Below are 13,433 nucleotides of genomic sequence, written 5' to 3'. Positions count from 1 at the left end.
GTGCCATTAATCCCCCACCATCACCTCATGTTTCAGCACGATAATAATGTCGCAAGGATCTGTACACAATTCCTGGAAGCTGAAAATGTCACAGACATGTCACCACCCATTGAGCTAGGGCTGAGCGATATATCAGATTAATTCAAATGTCTGTTTTTTTTTGCGCAATATTCCAAATGCCTGTATCGCAAGAATTTAGGTTTTGTGTCCGCTTATTCTCATGTTGTATTTTTGGTATTGTCTCCTTCGCTCCTCTGTGTGCACCTTCCTATTTACACCAGAGATCTCGATATAATGACGAGATGCACGTCTCCGCCCTAACAATGGGAGTCATTGTCCCAAATGCGGGAAGGCTGCGACAAGCTGTCTCACCCTGATCTTTTTCATCTGTCTTGTGCTTGTCTCCACCCTCCACCAGGTGTCTCCAATTTTCCTCATTATCCCCTGTGTATTTATACCTGTGTTTTCTGTTTGTCTGTTGCCAGTTCATCTTGTCTTGCCAAGTTTTACCAGTGCTTTTTACAGTTATCCAGTGTCTGTAGTTTCTGTTTTCTAGTCCTCCCCGTTCTGACCATTCTGCCTGCCCTGACCCTGAGCCTGCCATCCTGTACCTGTCGGACTCTGATCTGGTTACGAACCTCTTCCTGTCCTTGACCTGCCCTTTGCCTGCTCCCCGTGTTATAATAAATTATCTGAGAACTGCARCTGGGTCATATCCTGAGTCGTGAAAGTACAAACTGGCCATGACTTACCCAGCAGAATCGGACCAGCTCCGCAACGCTGTCTGCCTGCAAGTAGCAACCATTGGAAGACACGAGGAGCTACTTCAGAACCTTATGGAAGGACGCCATACCTTGGCGGAATGCCATGACCAGGGTTTCAACTCAGTGCTGGAGCAATTCTGCGGGTTATCTACTAAGCAGCAAGCCACTACAGTAACCCCCCGCTATCAGTGGCGCTACTCCCCAATCTACCCCGGCTTCCAGAGAACCCCGCTTATCTCCTCCGGAGCGCTACGCTGGAGATCCAGGATCCTGCCTGGCGTTTCTCTCATCTTTGAGCTGCAGCCCTTTTCGTTTCCCTCAGATCGCTCGAGAATAGCGTACTTGATAACGTTGATGTCTGGGAGGGCTCTCGCCTGGGCTACGGCAGTGTGGGAGCAACAATCCACCATTTGCCTCAGTCTGGAGGAGTTTGTGGCGGAGGTTAGAAAGGTGTTTGATTCTCTGTTGTCCGGGAGAGAGGCTGCTCGTAAGCATCTGCAACTGCGCCAAGACTCCCGTAGTGTGGCAGACTATGCAGTAGATTTTCACACTTTGGCCGCTGGGAACGCCTGGAACCCGGAAGCTCTTTTCGACACGTTCCTGAATGGATTATCAGAGGTGGTCAAAGACGAGCTCGCAGCCCGGGAGCTTCCCATGGACCTCGACTCTCTCATAGCCTTGACTATACGGATTGATGGTTGGCTACGGGAATGTAGGGAGCCCATGCAACTCAGCAGGGCCAGATTGTCTCCTGCTGAACACTTACGCAGACTGAGCACCGAGAGCTGTCTATATTGTGGAACTGCAGAACATTACATATCTACCTGTCCATTAAAAGACCAGGGTCATCAAGCAGGTACGAGTACGCTGGTGAGCCGCACGGGAAGTTTCCCTTCTTCCATTACTCGCACCCCTCTCCATGCTATCCTGTTGTGGGGTGACCAGTCCAAATTTCTTCGGGTGCTCCTTGACTCTGGGGCCGACGAGAGCTTTTTGTTAAATCAGAAAAATGTGAATTCCATCGCTCCACCATCTCCTTCCTAGGGTACGTCATTGCTGCTGGAAATATTCAGCTGGACTCTGACAAGGTGAGGTGACAAGGTGGATTGGCCTCAACTCACATCCAGAGTACAGCTGCAACGTTTCCTGTGGTTTGCTCATTTCTACCGCTGCTTCATCCGGGGTTACAGCACCCTGGCTTCCCCCCTCAGCACTCACCTCTCCCAAGGTTCCATTCACGTGGTCTCCAGCAGCTGACCGGGCGTTCTCGGAACTCAAGCATTGGTTTATTACAGCTCCCATGTTAACCCATCCGGACCCGTCCCATCAGTTTGCCTCAGACGTCGGAGTGGGGGCTGTTCTGTCCCAGCGTTTTGCCAAGGACCAAAAGTTGCATCCCTGCGCTTTCCTTTCCCATCGTCTTAACCCCGCTGAGAGGAACTACGACGTGGGAAATCGAGAACTACTCGCGGTCAAGATGGTGTTGGAGGAGTGGAGGCACTGGTTAGAGGGGGCGGAACATCCATTCTTGGTGTGAACTGAAAACAAGAACCTGGAATATCTCCGCACCGCCTCAACTCTAGGTAAGCTCGATGGGCTCTGCTTTTCACTCAGTTCAACTTTACCATTTCCTACCGCCCGGGGTCCAAGAATGTGAAGCAGTCTCACGCTTCTATAGCCCCGCTGCTACACCGTCGGACCCCGAGACCATCCTCCCTACCTCGTCCAATATATTCCTGGACTTCGTCACTGGTCTCCCTCCATCAGATGGCAACACCACGATTCTTACAGTGGTGGATAGGTTTTCCAAAGCTTCCCATTTCATTCCCCTTCCCAAGTTACCCTCAGCCAAGGAGACGGCCCAGCTCATGGTGCAGCACGTCTTCCGGATCCATGGACTTCCGGTGGACATTGTCTCTGATCGTGGTCCTCAGTTTCTGGAAGGCGTTCTGCAGCCTCATTGGGTCGTTGGTTAGCCTGCCCTCCGGTTTTCACCCCCAGTCTAACGGCCAGTCGGAGCGAGGACCTGGAGACGGCTCTTCGTTGCCTCGTCTCTGCCCACCCCACCCTCTGGATCCAGCAACTAGTGTGGGTGGAATACGCCCGCAACACCTTTCCCTGCTTGGCCACTGGTCTCTCGTCTTCCGAGTGTTCCCTGGGATATCAGCCCCCGCTCTTCACTGAGGAAGAGGTCAGCATACCCTTGGCCAAGATGTTCGTCCACCGCTGTCGCCGTACCTGGAAGAGAGCCCGGCCCACTCTTCTCAAGACCACCTCCAAGTATCGGCAACAGGCGTACCGCCACCGGACCCCTGCTACCCGCTATCGTCTTGGGCAGAGGGTATGGCTGCCCACTTGGGATCTACCCCTTCGGGTGGAGTCCCGTAAACTTTCCCCCCATTTTATTGGCCCTTTCCCCATCTCAAAAATTCTTAGCCTCTCTGCTGTTTATCTTCTGTTGCCCCGCACCCTCCGTATACATCCCAACTTTCATGTGTCTAGGATTAAACCTCTGAGTCACAGACACCTCCTGTTTCTTGACGTTCTGTCCCTGATTGACGCTGCCCTGTATTACTGACCATCCTCCCTCTCACGCCAACAAAGATGATAGATCACATCTTCCTCTCCAACAATTCAGTGTCAACTCGCTATTTGTATTTAAGATTTGGCCCAACAGAATCGGTCATATGGACACAAACACATTGAGACATCATTTTACTGTACTAGAGGATAAGTTCACTTTTCTAACGATACACTTTTTATGTCTCAACTACTCAAATTGCACGCCGAGTAGACACTACTGAGAGTGTCAATGGACATTGATTCTGGAAAATGAATGCTCAGTTTGTCGTGCACAGCATTGGGGTACCACCTAATTCATTGTTATACTAGCTGTCTAGTCTGTGTTTGATAAATGTGCAATAAGCTTAAAACACAATTATATAAGGAACTGGCAACTCATTCTGAGAAATAAGGTAGCCCACTTGATTTCAACATCTGAACAAAGTGGACAGGCTAATATGCTTTTCAAACAGTTGGAGACATACAGAAGGGTGTGTTCATAACAATTAAACGGTTCAACCTTGTTAGCTAGCAAATACTGTCGATCCAAGTTGGCTAAACTGTAAATATAACGATTAGCCAGCTAATCACTTGCAAAAAAGGGCATTTTTAGAGACAGACTTGAAAGCCAGATCATTTATTATTATTATTTTGATAGATTAATTAAATTATTAGGGGGTCTTATATATGGCCTAGGTATAACTTCACAACTCCTGAATCCATTAGATTATTTCTGACTGTTTGAAATGCAGTGTATTTGATCTTTATTTGAACAACAACGCTCATTAAAAACGGTTTTTTAAATAGCGATATTAGGTGCATTCAGAAAGTATTCAGACCCCTTGACTTTTTCCACATTTTGTTACGTTACAGCCTTATTCTAAAATGGATTCAATAGTTTTTTCCCCTCATCAATCTACACACAATACCCCATAATGACAAAAACGTTTTTTTAGAAATGTTTTCAAATGTAAAAACATCTTAAATATCACATTTACATAAGTATTCAGACTCTTTACTCAGGACTTTATTGAAGCACCTTTGGCAGCGATTACAGCCTCCAGTCTTCTTGGTAAGCCGTTACAAGCTTGGACCAACTGTATTTAGGGAGTTTCTCCCATTCTTCTCTGCAGATCCTCTCAAGCTCTGTCAAGTTGGATGGGGAGCATCACTGCACAGCTATTTTCAGGTCTCTCCAGAGATGTTCGATTGGGTTCAAGTCCGGGCTCTGTCTTGGCTACTCAAGGACATTCAGAGACTTGTCCCGAAGCCACTCCTGCGTTTTCTTGGCTGTGTGCTTAGGGTTGTTGTCCTGTTGGAAGGTGAACCTTCGCCCCAGTCTGAGGTCCTGAGCGCTCTGGAGCAGGTTTTCATCAAGGATACTGAATGGCGCCGGCTGCCGTATAGGGGCTCTTAACCAATTGTGCTATTACATGTGTTTTTTCACATTATTTCTAACTTATTTTGTACATAATGTTTCTGCTACCGTCTCTTATGACCGAAAAAGTTTCTGGATATCAGGACAGCATTTACCCACCTCGTACTGGACGATGATTTTTTCTTTAACGAGTCGGACGCGAAGGATTGACTTCAGACACCCGACAACGGTAAAATCTCCGTCATTTGCAGGAGAAAGAAACTGAGATTTCGGGGACGTAGGTCGGGGTGCCTTGTAAGGATCTGACGGTGAGTGCGTAATCTGCCTCTACCATCAGTCCTATTAGCGAACATAAAATCATTGGATAACAAAATAGATGAGCTACGATCACAAATATCCTACCAACAGGACATTAAAAACTGTAATATCTTATGTTTCACCGAGTCGTGGTTGAACGACGACATGGATAAAATACAGCTGGCAGGGTTTGCGCTGCATCGGCAAGATAGAACTGCTGTCTCTGGTAAGACAAGGGGTGGCGGTCTGTGTATATTTGTAAACAACAGCTGGTGCATGAAATCTAATATTAAGTAAGTCTCAAGGTTTTATTCGCCTGAGGTAGAGTATCTAATGATAAGCTGTAGACCACACTATTTACCAAGAGATTTTATCAATATTTTTCGTAGCTGTCTATTTACCACCACAAACCGATGCTGGCACTGAGTCCGCACTCAATGAGTTGTATAAGTGCCATAAGAAAACATGGAAACGCTCATCCAGAGACGGCGATCCTAGTGGCCAGGGACTTTAATGCAGGGAAACTTAAATCCGTTTTACCTAATTTCTACCAGCATGTTAAATGTGCAACCAGAGGGAAAAAACTGTAGACGACCTTTACTCCACACACAGAGACGCATACAAAGCTCTTCCTCGCCGTCCATATGGACTAATCTGATCATAATTCTATCCTCCTGATTTCCGCTTACAAGCAAAAACTAAAGCAGGAAGCAGGAAGCACCAGTGACTCGGTCAATAAAGAAGTGGTCAGATGCAGATGCTAAGCTACAGGACTGTTTTGCTAGCACAGACTGGAATATGTTCCCGGGATTCTTCCTATAGCATTGAGGAGTACACCACATCAGTCACTGGATTCATCAATAAGTGCATCGATGATGTCGTCCCCACTCTCACCGTACGTACATACCCCAATCAGAAGCTATGGATTATAGGCAACATCCGCACTATAGGGTAGAGCTGCCACCTTCAAGGAGCGGGACTATAACCCGGACGCTTATAAGAAATCCAGCTATACCCTCAGATGAACTATCAAACAGGCAAAGAGTCAAAAAAGTACTGCAGATTGAACCGGCTCCGATGATGTAGTGCGAGGGAAGCACAGCCACGGGCTGAGAAGTACAACCGCGAGCTGCCCAGTGACATGAGCCTACCAGACGAGCTAAATTACTTCTATGCTCGCTTCGAGGCAAGCATCACTGAAGCATGCATGAGAGCATCAGCTATTCTGCACGACTGCGTAATCACGCTCTCCGTAGCCGATGTGAGTAAAATCTTTAAATAGGTCAACATTCACAAGGCCGCAGGTGCAGACTGATTACCAGGATGTGTACTCTGAGCATGCGCTGACCAACTGGCAAGTGTCTTCACTGACATTTTCAACCTGTTCCTGACTGAGTCTGTAATACCAACATGTTTCAAGCAGACCACCATAGTCCCTGTGCCCAAGACCACTAAGGTAACCTGCCTAAATGACTACCGATCCGTAGCATTCACATCTGTTGCCATGAAGTGCTTTGAAAGGCTGGTCATGGCACACATCAACACCATTATCCCAGAAACCCTACACCTACTCCAATTTGCATACTGCCCCAACAGATCCACAGATGATGCAATCTCTATTGCACTCCACACTGCCCTTTCACACCTGAACAAAAGGAACACCTATGTGAGAATGCTATTCATTGACTACAGCTCAGCATTCAACACCATAGTGCCCTCCAAGCTCATCACTAAGCTAAGGACCCTGGGACTAAACACCTCCCTCTGCAACTAGATCCTGGACTGCTTGATGGGCTGCCCCCAGGTGGTAAGGGTAGGTAACAACAGATCTTCCACGTTGATCCTCAACACGGGCCCCTCAGGGGTGCGTGTTCAGTCCCCTCCTGTACTCCCTGTTCACCCATGACTGCATGGCCAGGCACGACTCCAACACCATCATTAAGTTTGCCGACAACACAACAGTGGTAGGCCTGATCACCGACAACAATGAGACAGCCTATATGGAGGAGGTCAGAGACCTGGCCGTGTGGTGCCAGGATAACAACCTCTCCCTCAACGTGATCAAGACAGAGGAGATGATTGTGGACTACAGGAAAAGGAGGACAGAGCACACCCCCATTCTCATCGACGGGGCTGTAGTTGAGAAAGTTGAGAGCTTCACGTTCCTTGGTGTCCACATCACCAACAAACTATCATGGCCCAAACACACCAAGACAGTCGTGAAGCGGGCACGACAAAGCCTATTCCCCCTCAGGAGACTGAAAAGATTTGGCATGGGTCCTCAGACCCTCAAAAAGTTATACAGCTGCTGCACAAGAGCATCCTGACTGGTTGCATCACTGCCTGGTATGGCAACTACTTGGCCTCCGACCGCAAGGCACTACTTTGGGTAGTGCTGGCCAGTACATCACTGCGGCCAAGCTTCCTGCAATCCAGGACCTCTATACCAGGCGGTGTCAGAGGAAGGCCCTAAAAATTGTCAAAGACTCCAGCCACCCTAGTCATAGACTGTTCTCTCTGCTACCGCACAGCAATCGGTACCGGAGCGACAAGTCTAGGCCGAAAAGGCTTCTTAACAGCTTCTACCCCCAAGACTCCTGAACAGCTAATCAAATGGCTACCCAGACTATTTGCATTGTCCCCCCCCACCCCCACCCCTCTTTTAAGCTGCTGCTACTCTCTGGTTATTATCTATGCATAGTCACTTTAACTCTGCCTATATGTACATATTACCTCAATTACCTTGACGAACCTATACCCCCGCACATTGACTCTGTACCGGTACTCACTGTATACAGCCTCACTACTTATTTTACTGCTGCTCTTTAACTATTTGTATATATTTTTTTTTACTTATCTATTTTTTACTTAACACTTATTTTTCTTAACACTGCATTGTTGGTTAAGGGCTTGTAAGAAGCATTTCACTGTAAGGTCTATAACTGCTTTATTCGTCGCATGTGACAAATAAAAATGTATTTGACCTCTCTGTACTTTGCTCCGTTCATCTTTCCCTCGATCCTGACTAGTTTCCCAGTCCCTGCCTCTGAAAAACATCCCCCCAGAATGATGCTTCACCGTAGGGATGGTGCCAGGTTTCCTCCAGACTTGACACTTGGCATTCAAGGCCAAAGTGTTCAATCTTGGTTTTATCAGAACAGAGAATCTTGTTTCTCATGGTCTGAGAGTCCTTTAGGTGCCTTTTGGCAAACTCCAAAGGGGCTGTCATGTGCCTTTTACTGAGGAGTGGCTTCCGTCTGGCCACTCTACCATTAAGGCCTGATTGGTGGAGTGGAGTCCTGCAGAGTTGGTTGTCCTTCTGGAAGGTTCTCCCATCTCCACAGAGGAACTCTGGAGCTCTGTCAGAGTTACCATCTGGTTCTTGGTCACCTCCTTGACCAAGGCTCCCCCAATTGCACAGTTTGGCTGGGTGGCCAGCTATAGGAAGAGTATTGGTGGTTTCAAACTTCTTCCATTTAAGAATGATGGAGGCCACTGTGTTCTTGGGGTCCTTCAATGCTGCAGAATCTGTTTGTACTCTTCCCCAGATCTGTGCCTTGACACAATCCTCTCTCGGAGGTCTACGGACAATTCCTCCTTTCTGCTCTGACATGCACTGTCAACTGTGGGTCTTATATAGACAGGTGTGTGCCTTTCCAAATCATGTCCAATCAATTGAATTTGCAAAAAATTCGAAAAACTTGTCATTATGGGGTATTGTGTGTAGATTGATGAGGGAAAGAAATATTTTATCAATTTTAGAATAAGGCTGTAAAGTAACCAAATGTGGAAAAAGTCAAGGGGTCTGAATACTTTCCGAATGCACTGTACATTGTGAATCGGCCATAAGTTTGAAAAAAATGTAGATATGATTTTTAGGCCATATCGCCCAGCCCTACATTGAGCATGTTTGGGATGCTCTGGATCTAAGTGTACGACAGCATGTTCCAGGTCCCGCCAATATCCAGCAACTTCGTACAGCCATTGAACAGGAATGGGACAATATTCTACAGGCCACAATCAACAGCCTGATCAACTCTATGCGAAAGACATATGTTGCGCTGCATGAGCCAAATGGTGGTCCCACCAGATGCATATCTGTATTCCCAGTCATGTGAAATCCATAGATTAGGATCTAATGGATTTATTTRAATGGAGTGATTTCCTTTATATCAACTGTAACTCAGTAAAATCTTTGAAATGTTTGCATGTTATGTTGCATTTATATTTTTGTTCATATTCAGCAGGTGTTCATATTCAGCTTGTTACTAAATTAATCAGTTATTCATGCTTGAACTGAATTCACCCATCTGCCTTAATGTACGTCATGGAATTTTGGTCAAATAGAAGCTATTTTTAAAACTATTGAATTATCAATAACTCAGCCATCTCTTAACCAATCCCTTCGCTTTTCTCAAACTAAGTTAAGAGCTGTACCATGGGCCTACACATTGTGTTATTATGGTTCATGGGAATGGGAATATGTTTTTCAAAGTTTTTCCCAATTTACAAAATGATGGACCTTACAGGTCCTTGAAGCAAAGTTGTTCAGCATGAAGAAAGATGCCTACACACAAAGTGGGCTCTAGCTTCTGTGTACCAAATTATATATCTTTTTTTACACTTGAGTTATTTGACCATGTCAAGGAAAAACTAAGAATTCAGACAATAACAATAACTTTGCTGTGAACCCCTAATGAATACTCATTGTAACTCAGCTGTAGCCTACCTTCTGCATGTCCTCTCTGTTGGTGGTGTGGCTGATGATGCTGTCAGTATGGTGGCTGCTGAACGGTCTGGAGGTCTTACAGTCAAAGGAGAGGCGTCTCTGAGCCACACTGATGCCACTGAAGTCCTTCCCATCCACCCTATAGTCACAACAGTTGAAGGAATTGGTTTATAAAAGGAAAGGCAACACAAAACAACTGATATGTTCACCTAAGCACAAATTCACTTTTTACAATCAGATCAATCTTAACGGGCTTATACATAGAATCCAACAGTGCTTGCTTCTATAATTTCCTCACCTGTTCAGTAACTGCTGCATGAAATTGTCTGAGCGCGCTCCCCTGTACATAACAGCCAGTTGGCCCTGTGATTGGTCCATCACCACCTCACAGGAGTGACCCCTCCCAGAGCGGTCCATCCCAACCCCCTCGACCCCGTTCATGTAGGCTCTCTCCTCCTCCAGAGCTCTCCTCAGACCCTCCGCCTTCTCCATCAGCATAGAGATATTCAGGCTCTCCACCCCCACCCCTTCTCCTTTAGACTTAGACCCCGCCATCTTGGAAGGGATGTTCAGCCTCCACTCTCCACCCTTCTTCTCGTCTTTGACTTTAGGAGGCGTGTCTGGTTTGCGGCTCAGAGCTGGGAGCTTGCTCTTCTTCAGGCCGAACCAGCTAGCGATGCCATTGGAGCCTTTCTGTTTCACCTCGGTGACCTGTTAAACGTTTTTATTTATCAAATTGCTGACAGCGAACACTCTGAAATACTTGTTAATAACACAACACTATACCACAGTTAGAGAAAACAACCATCAATACCTGTCCTCTGTCTCGGTCCTGCTCTGCCAGTTTCAGCATGTTCTCCTCAATACCCTTCATCACCTTCTCTTCCATGGCTGACGTAGGGCCGGGGGTGGGGCTGGGAACAATAGGGACAAGGGGCCTCTCCTCCTCCTGCTGTGTGCCTGACGTTGGCCTTGGGGGAGGAAAGCTGTCTCCGTGCGCTGTGGTGTTTCTCTTCCTGTTTGCGTTGAGCTTGCTCCTGTCCTCTGACTTGGATGAGTAGCGTGGCGTCAGTGCCGGGGCATCCAGGGTGGGTTTCCCAGTTCCACCTCTACTGACAGCTGAGGGTGAGGGAGCCAGGGCCTGGCAGGGTTTAGACGGGGACTTAGGCAGGACTTTGTTGGGGCTGTTGCTGCTCTGAGGGATGCTGGGTGCAGGTTGTTTACCATGGTAAGACAGGTTCAGAGAAGCTGGGCATTTCACGTTGTGTAGAACTATGGGAGTGTCAGTGTTTGGGGATGGTAGGCCCAGTTTACCTTTGGAGCTGTCTGTATTAGTCACACCCACTCTGGATGAGAGCGTCTCCAGCTCTGCCTTAGCGACTGAAGAGCCAGAGAGAAGAGACTTAGCTGCTGGATCATAGGACTGACAAGCAACAGGGAACATCAAAGCAACACCACCAGGAATACCTTTAGGCTTATCATCCAAAGAGTCTGTATATTTTGAGTGCCTCTGCTCCTCTAAATTATGATCCACAGGCCTCTCCGCTGTCTTACTCCTGTCATCGTTAAAAGTGACTATACTCTCATCACTATGAGGGTCTGGCTTGTCTACTGGCAGCAGCACATTGACTTGTAAATCCTCAGAGCTCCTCAGCTTGCCAAGTGCAGCCAGCCTGTCTTTGAATGTGTGACTAGACTCGGCTGGCTGCCTCCCTGGCCCTGCTACCCGAGAAGGCCTCTTGGGAATGGATGAGGGATCATGTCTCTTGGCTGGGAGAGCTGGAGGCTGGGACTGGGAGGGATCAGAGTTCTGCATGGTGGTTTCTCTAGTGTCCTGGTCCTGCGATCCTCTGTCTTTCATGCTGGCGTAGTGAGCAGGGCTCCCCTGAAACTGAGCTGCTCTGAGGGCAGAGGGGTTGGGCAGACTGTGGTGGCCGTGCCAGACTGGGCTCTCTGTGTTCACATCCTGATCGGACGAGGATGAAGAGGATGAGGAAGATGAGGAGGAGGAAGAGTCCGAGGCAGGGGAGAAATGCTGCAGCTGGAGACTCCGGACATTCTCTTTCTGTAGTAGTGGATTCACTAGCTTCCTGTCACTATCTGTGTTGGTATGAGAGGAAGATGATATGTTTACGTTCTCTGGGACCTTGGATTCTTCCAGCTGATCCGAGGTGGAGAGTTCCAAAACATTCTCATAATACGGGACCTTCTGAGAAGAGGCCCTGGGTGTCTGCGATGTGCCAGGGGCCAGTGGCTTGGGGACACCACGACTTGCCTTGGGGACCGAGAGGCTGCTGTAGCAAAGTTCCTTGGCTGGAGGGGAGCAGGCATCCTCAGGCTGTGGCGGGGAGGTGGGGGCTGAGGCTGAGTGTGTGGTGGCTGGGTAGGACTCTGACCTGGCGGGTGGAGGAGGGTGCCTGGTCCTCTCTGTGGTGGTGGCTCTGCGTGAGGGGACGGGGGAGTGGTACACCTCATAGTTATTGGTACGACAGGGGATCTTGGAGGTGCGGGTGAGCTGTGGGCTCAGACGGACAGGACTGGCCGCTGCCTGGGTCCTCTCTGCCATCGTGGGGATCTTTATAAACTTTAGGATCCTGGACGGGGAGTTGATCGCAGCAGCTTTGACGTCAATGAGGCAGGAGGAGGGGATGGGGCTGATGGCCACGTTGGCTCTCCCTGAGAGAGCTCCCTCCTCTGCTGGGCCACTGTCTTTCTCTGGAATAACTACATCACTCAAAACATTATCACTGTCATTGGAGGAAAGGAGAAACCCATTGGTTTCCAGCTCACAGTATGCAATATGAGGGTTGTCCTTCACTCCAGGTACAGGCAGCTGGGAGGTAAACAAACTACTGCTGTCTTCAGATTTTCCTTTAAGATAGTCCTCTTCATCTGTGCCCTCGACCTGCCCTGTCTTTATCCCTGCCTCTGGGCACTGATTGGCTGGTCTAGTCTGATCTACACTTTTGATTGACAAGTAAGAGTTGGGACCTGCTGGTTGCTGGTGGTCATTCATTGTCTGGTGTTTCTCCACTGATGTGCTCTTGATGTGGAATTCACTAATAGCAGCTGTGGTGGGTGTGCCTTTGACGTGATTCGGAGTTGAATTAGGCTTTGGAGTGGAAATATGGTTACATTTGACCGGACTGTCTGTGCTCCTCTTGCAGTGAGTAGGACATAACTGCCCTTCACCATCGACGTGCTGCTGGTGTTGCGTGTTGTCAGAGTCTGAGCAGGAGCAGCGGCAGCGTGTCTGGTGCTTCTTACACAGGTCTCCAGCAGCCAGGACAGCCTCTGTGGACATCAGAACCTGGCTGTAGTCACAGAAGGAAATGCTGCCTGCCGAGGGGTGGAACTTGAGGGGGTCGGTCTCCTCCATCTTGCGGAGGACCTCCAGGATGTGTGCTTTCTTCTTGAAGAATGGGGACAGGGCCTCCATGGATGCGGCTGGGCCTCGGGGGGGAGTTGCTGGGGCCTGTGGCAGTGTGCGGTGGAACCCATTTCCCTGTTGAGAGAAATATTGTCAGGTTGTTATTATAGAAGTGAACGTGTTCTCAATAACTAACTGGTTAAACAAAGGTTATAAACAAGATTCAAATCATTTCTTTCAATAACACTTCAACCAAACTGCAGCCTTATACTGTATATGAAATATCGATAGAACAAAACACTGTTGGCATAATGGAAGGAAATCAGTTTAACA

The 13,433-nt window shown here is 48.1% G+C and overlaps 1 protein-coding gene across 3 annotated transcripts in view; it reads right to left on the bottom strand.

Moving 5' to 3' along the window:
* The window catches only part of LOC111976575 (nck-associated protein 5-like), a 57,435-nt gene that overhangs the window by 10,987 nt on the left and 33,015 nt on the right, over positions 1-13,433 (bottom strand). For all 3 annotated transcript variants that reach the window (XM_024005516.2, XM_024005515.3, XM_070448045.1), the window contains 3 exons: positions 10,545-13,235; positions 10,029-10,441; positions 9,731-9,869 (listed from right to left, as the gene is read on the bottom strand). In XM_024005516.2, coding sequence (XP_023861284.1) covers positions 9,731-9,869; positions 10,029-10,441; positions 10,545-13,235 — 3,243 coding nt within the window. The remainder of the gene's footprint in view (positions 1-9,730; positions 9,870-10,028; positions 10,442-10,544; positions 13,236-13,433) is intronic.

The sequence above is a fragment of the Salvelinus sp. IW2-2015 genome, linkage group LG17, assembly GCF_002910315.2.
Source record: "Salvelinus sp. IW2-2015 linkage group LG17, ASM291031v2, whole genome shotgun sequence".
NCBI classification, from domain to species: Eukaryota; Metazoa; Chordata; class Actinopteri; order Salmoniformes; family Salmonidae; genus Salvelinus; species Salvelinus sp. IW2-2015.
This window is presented reverse-complemented; position numbering and strand designations above follow the sequence as displayed.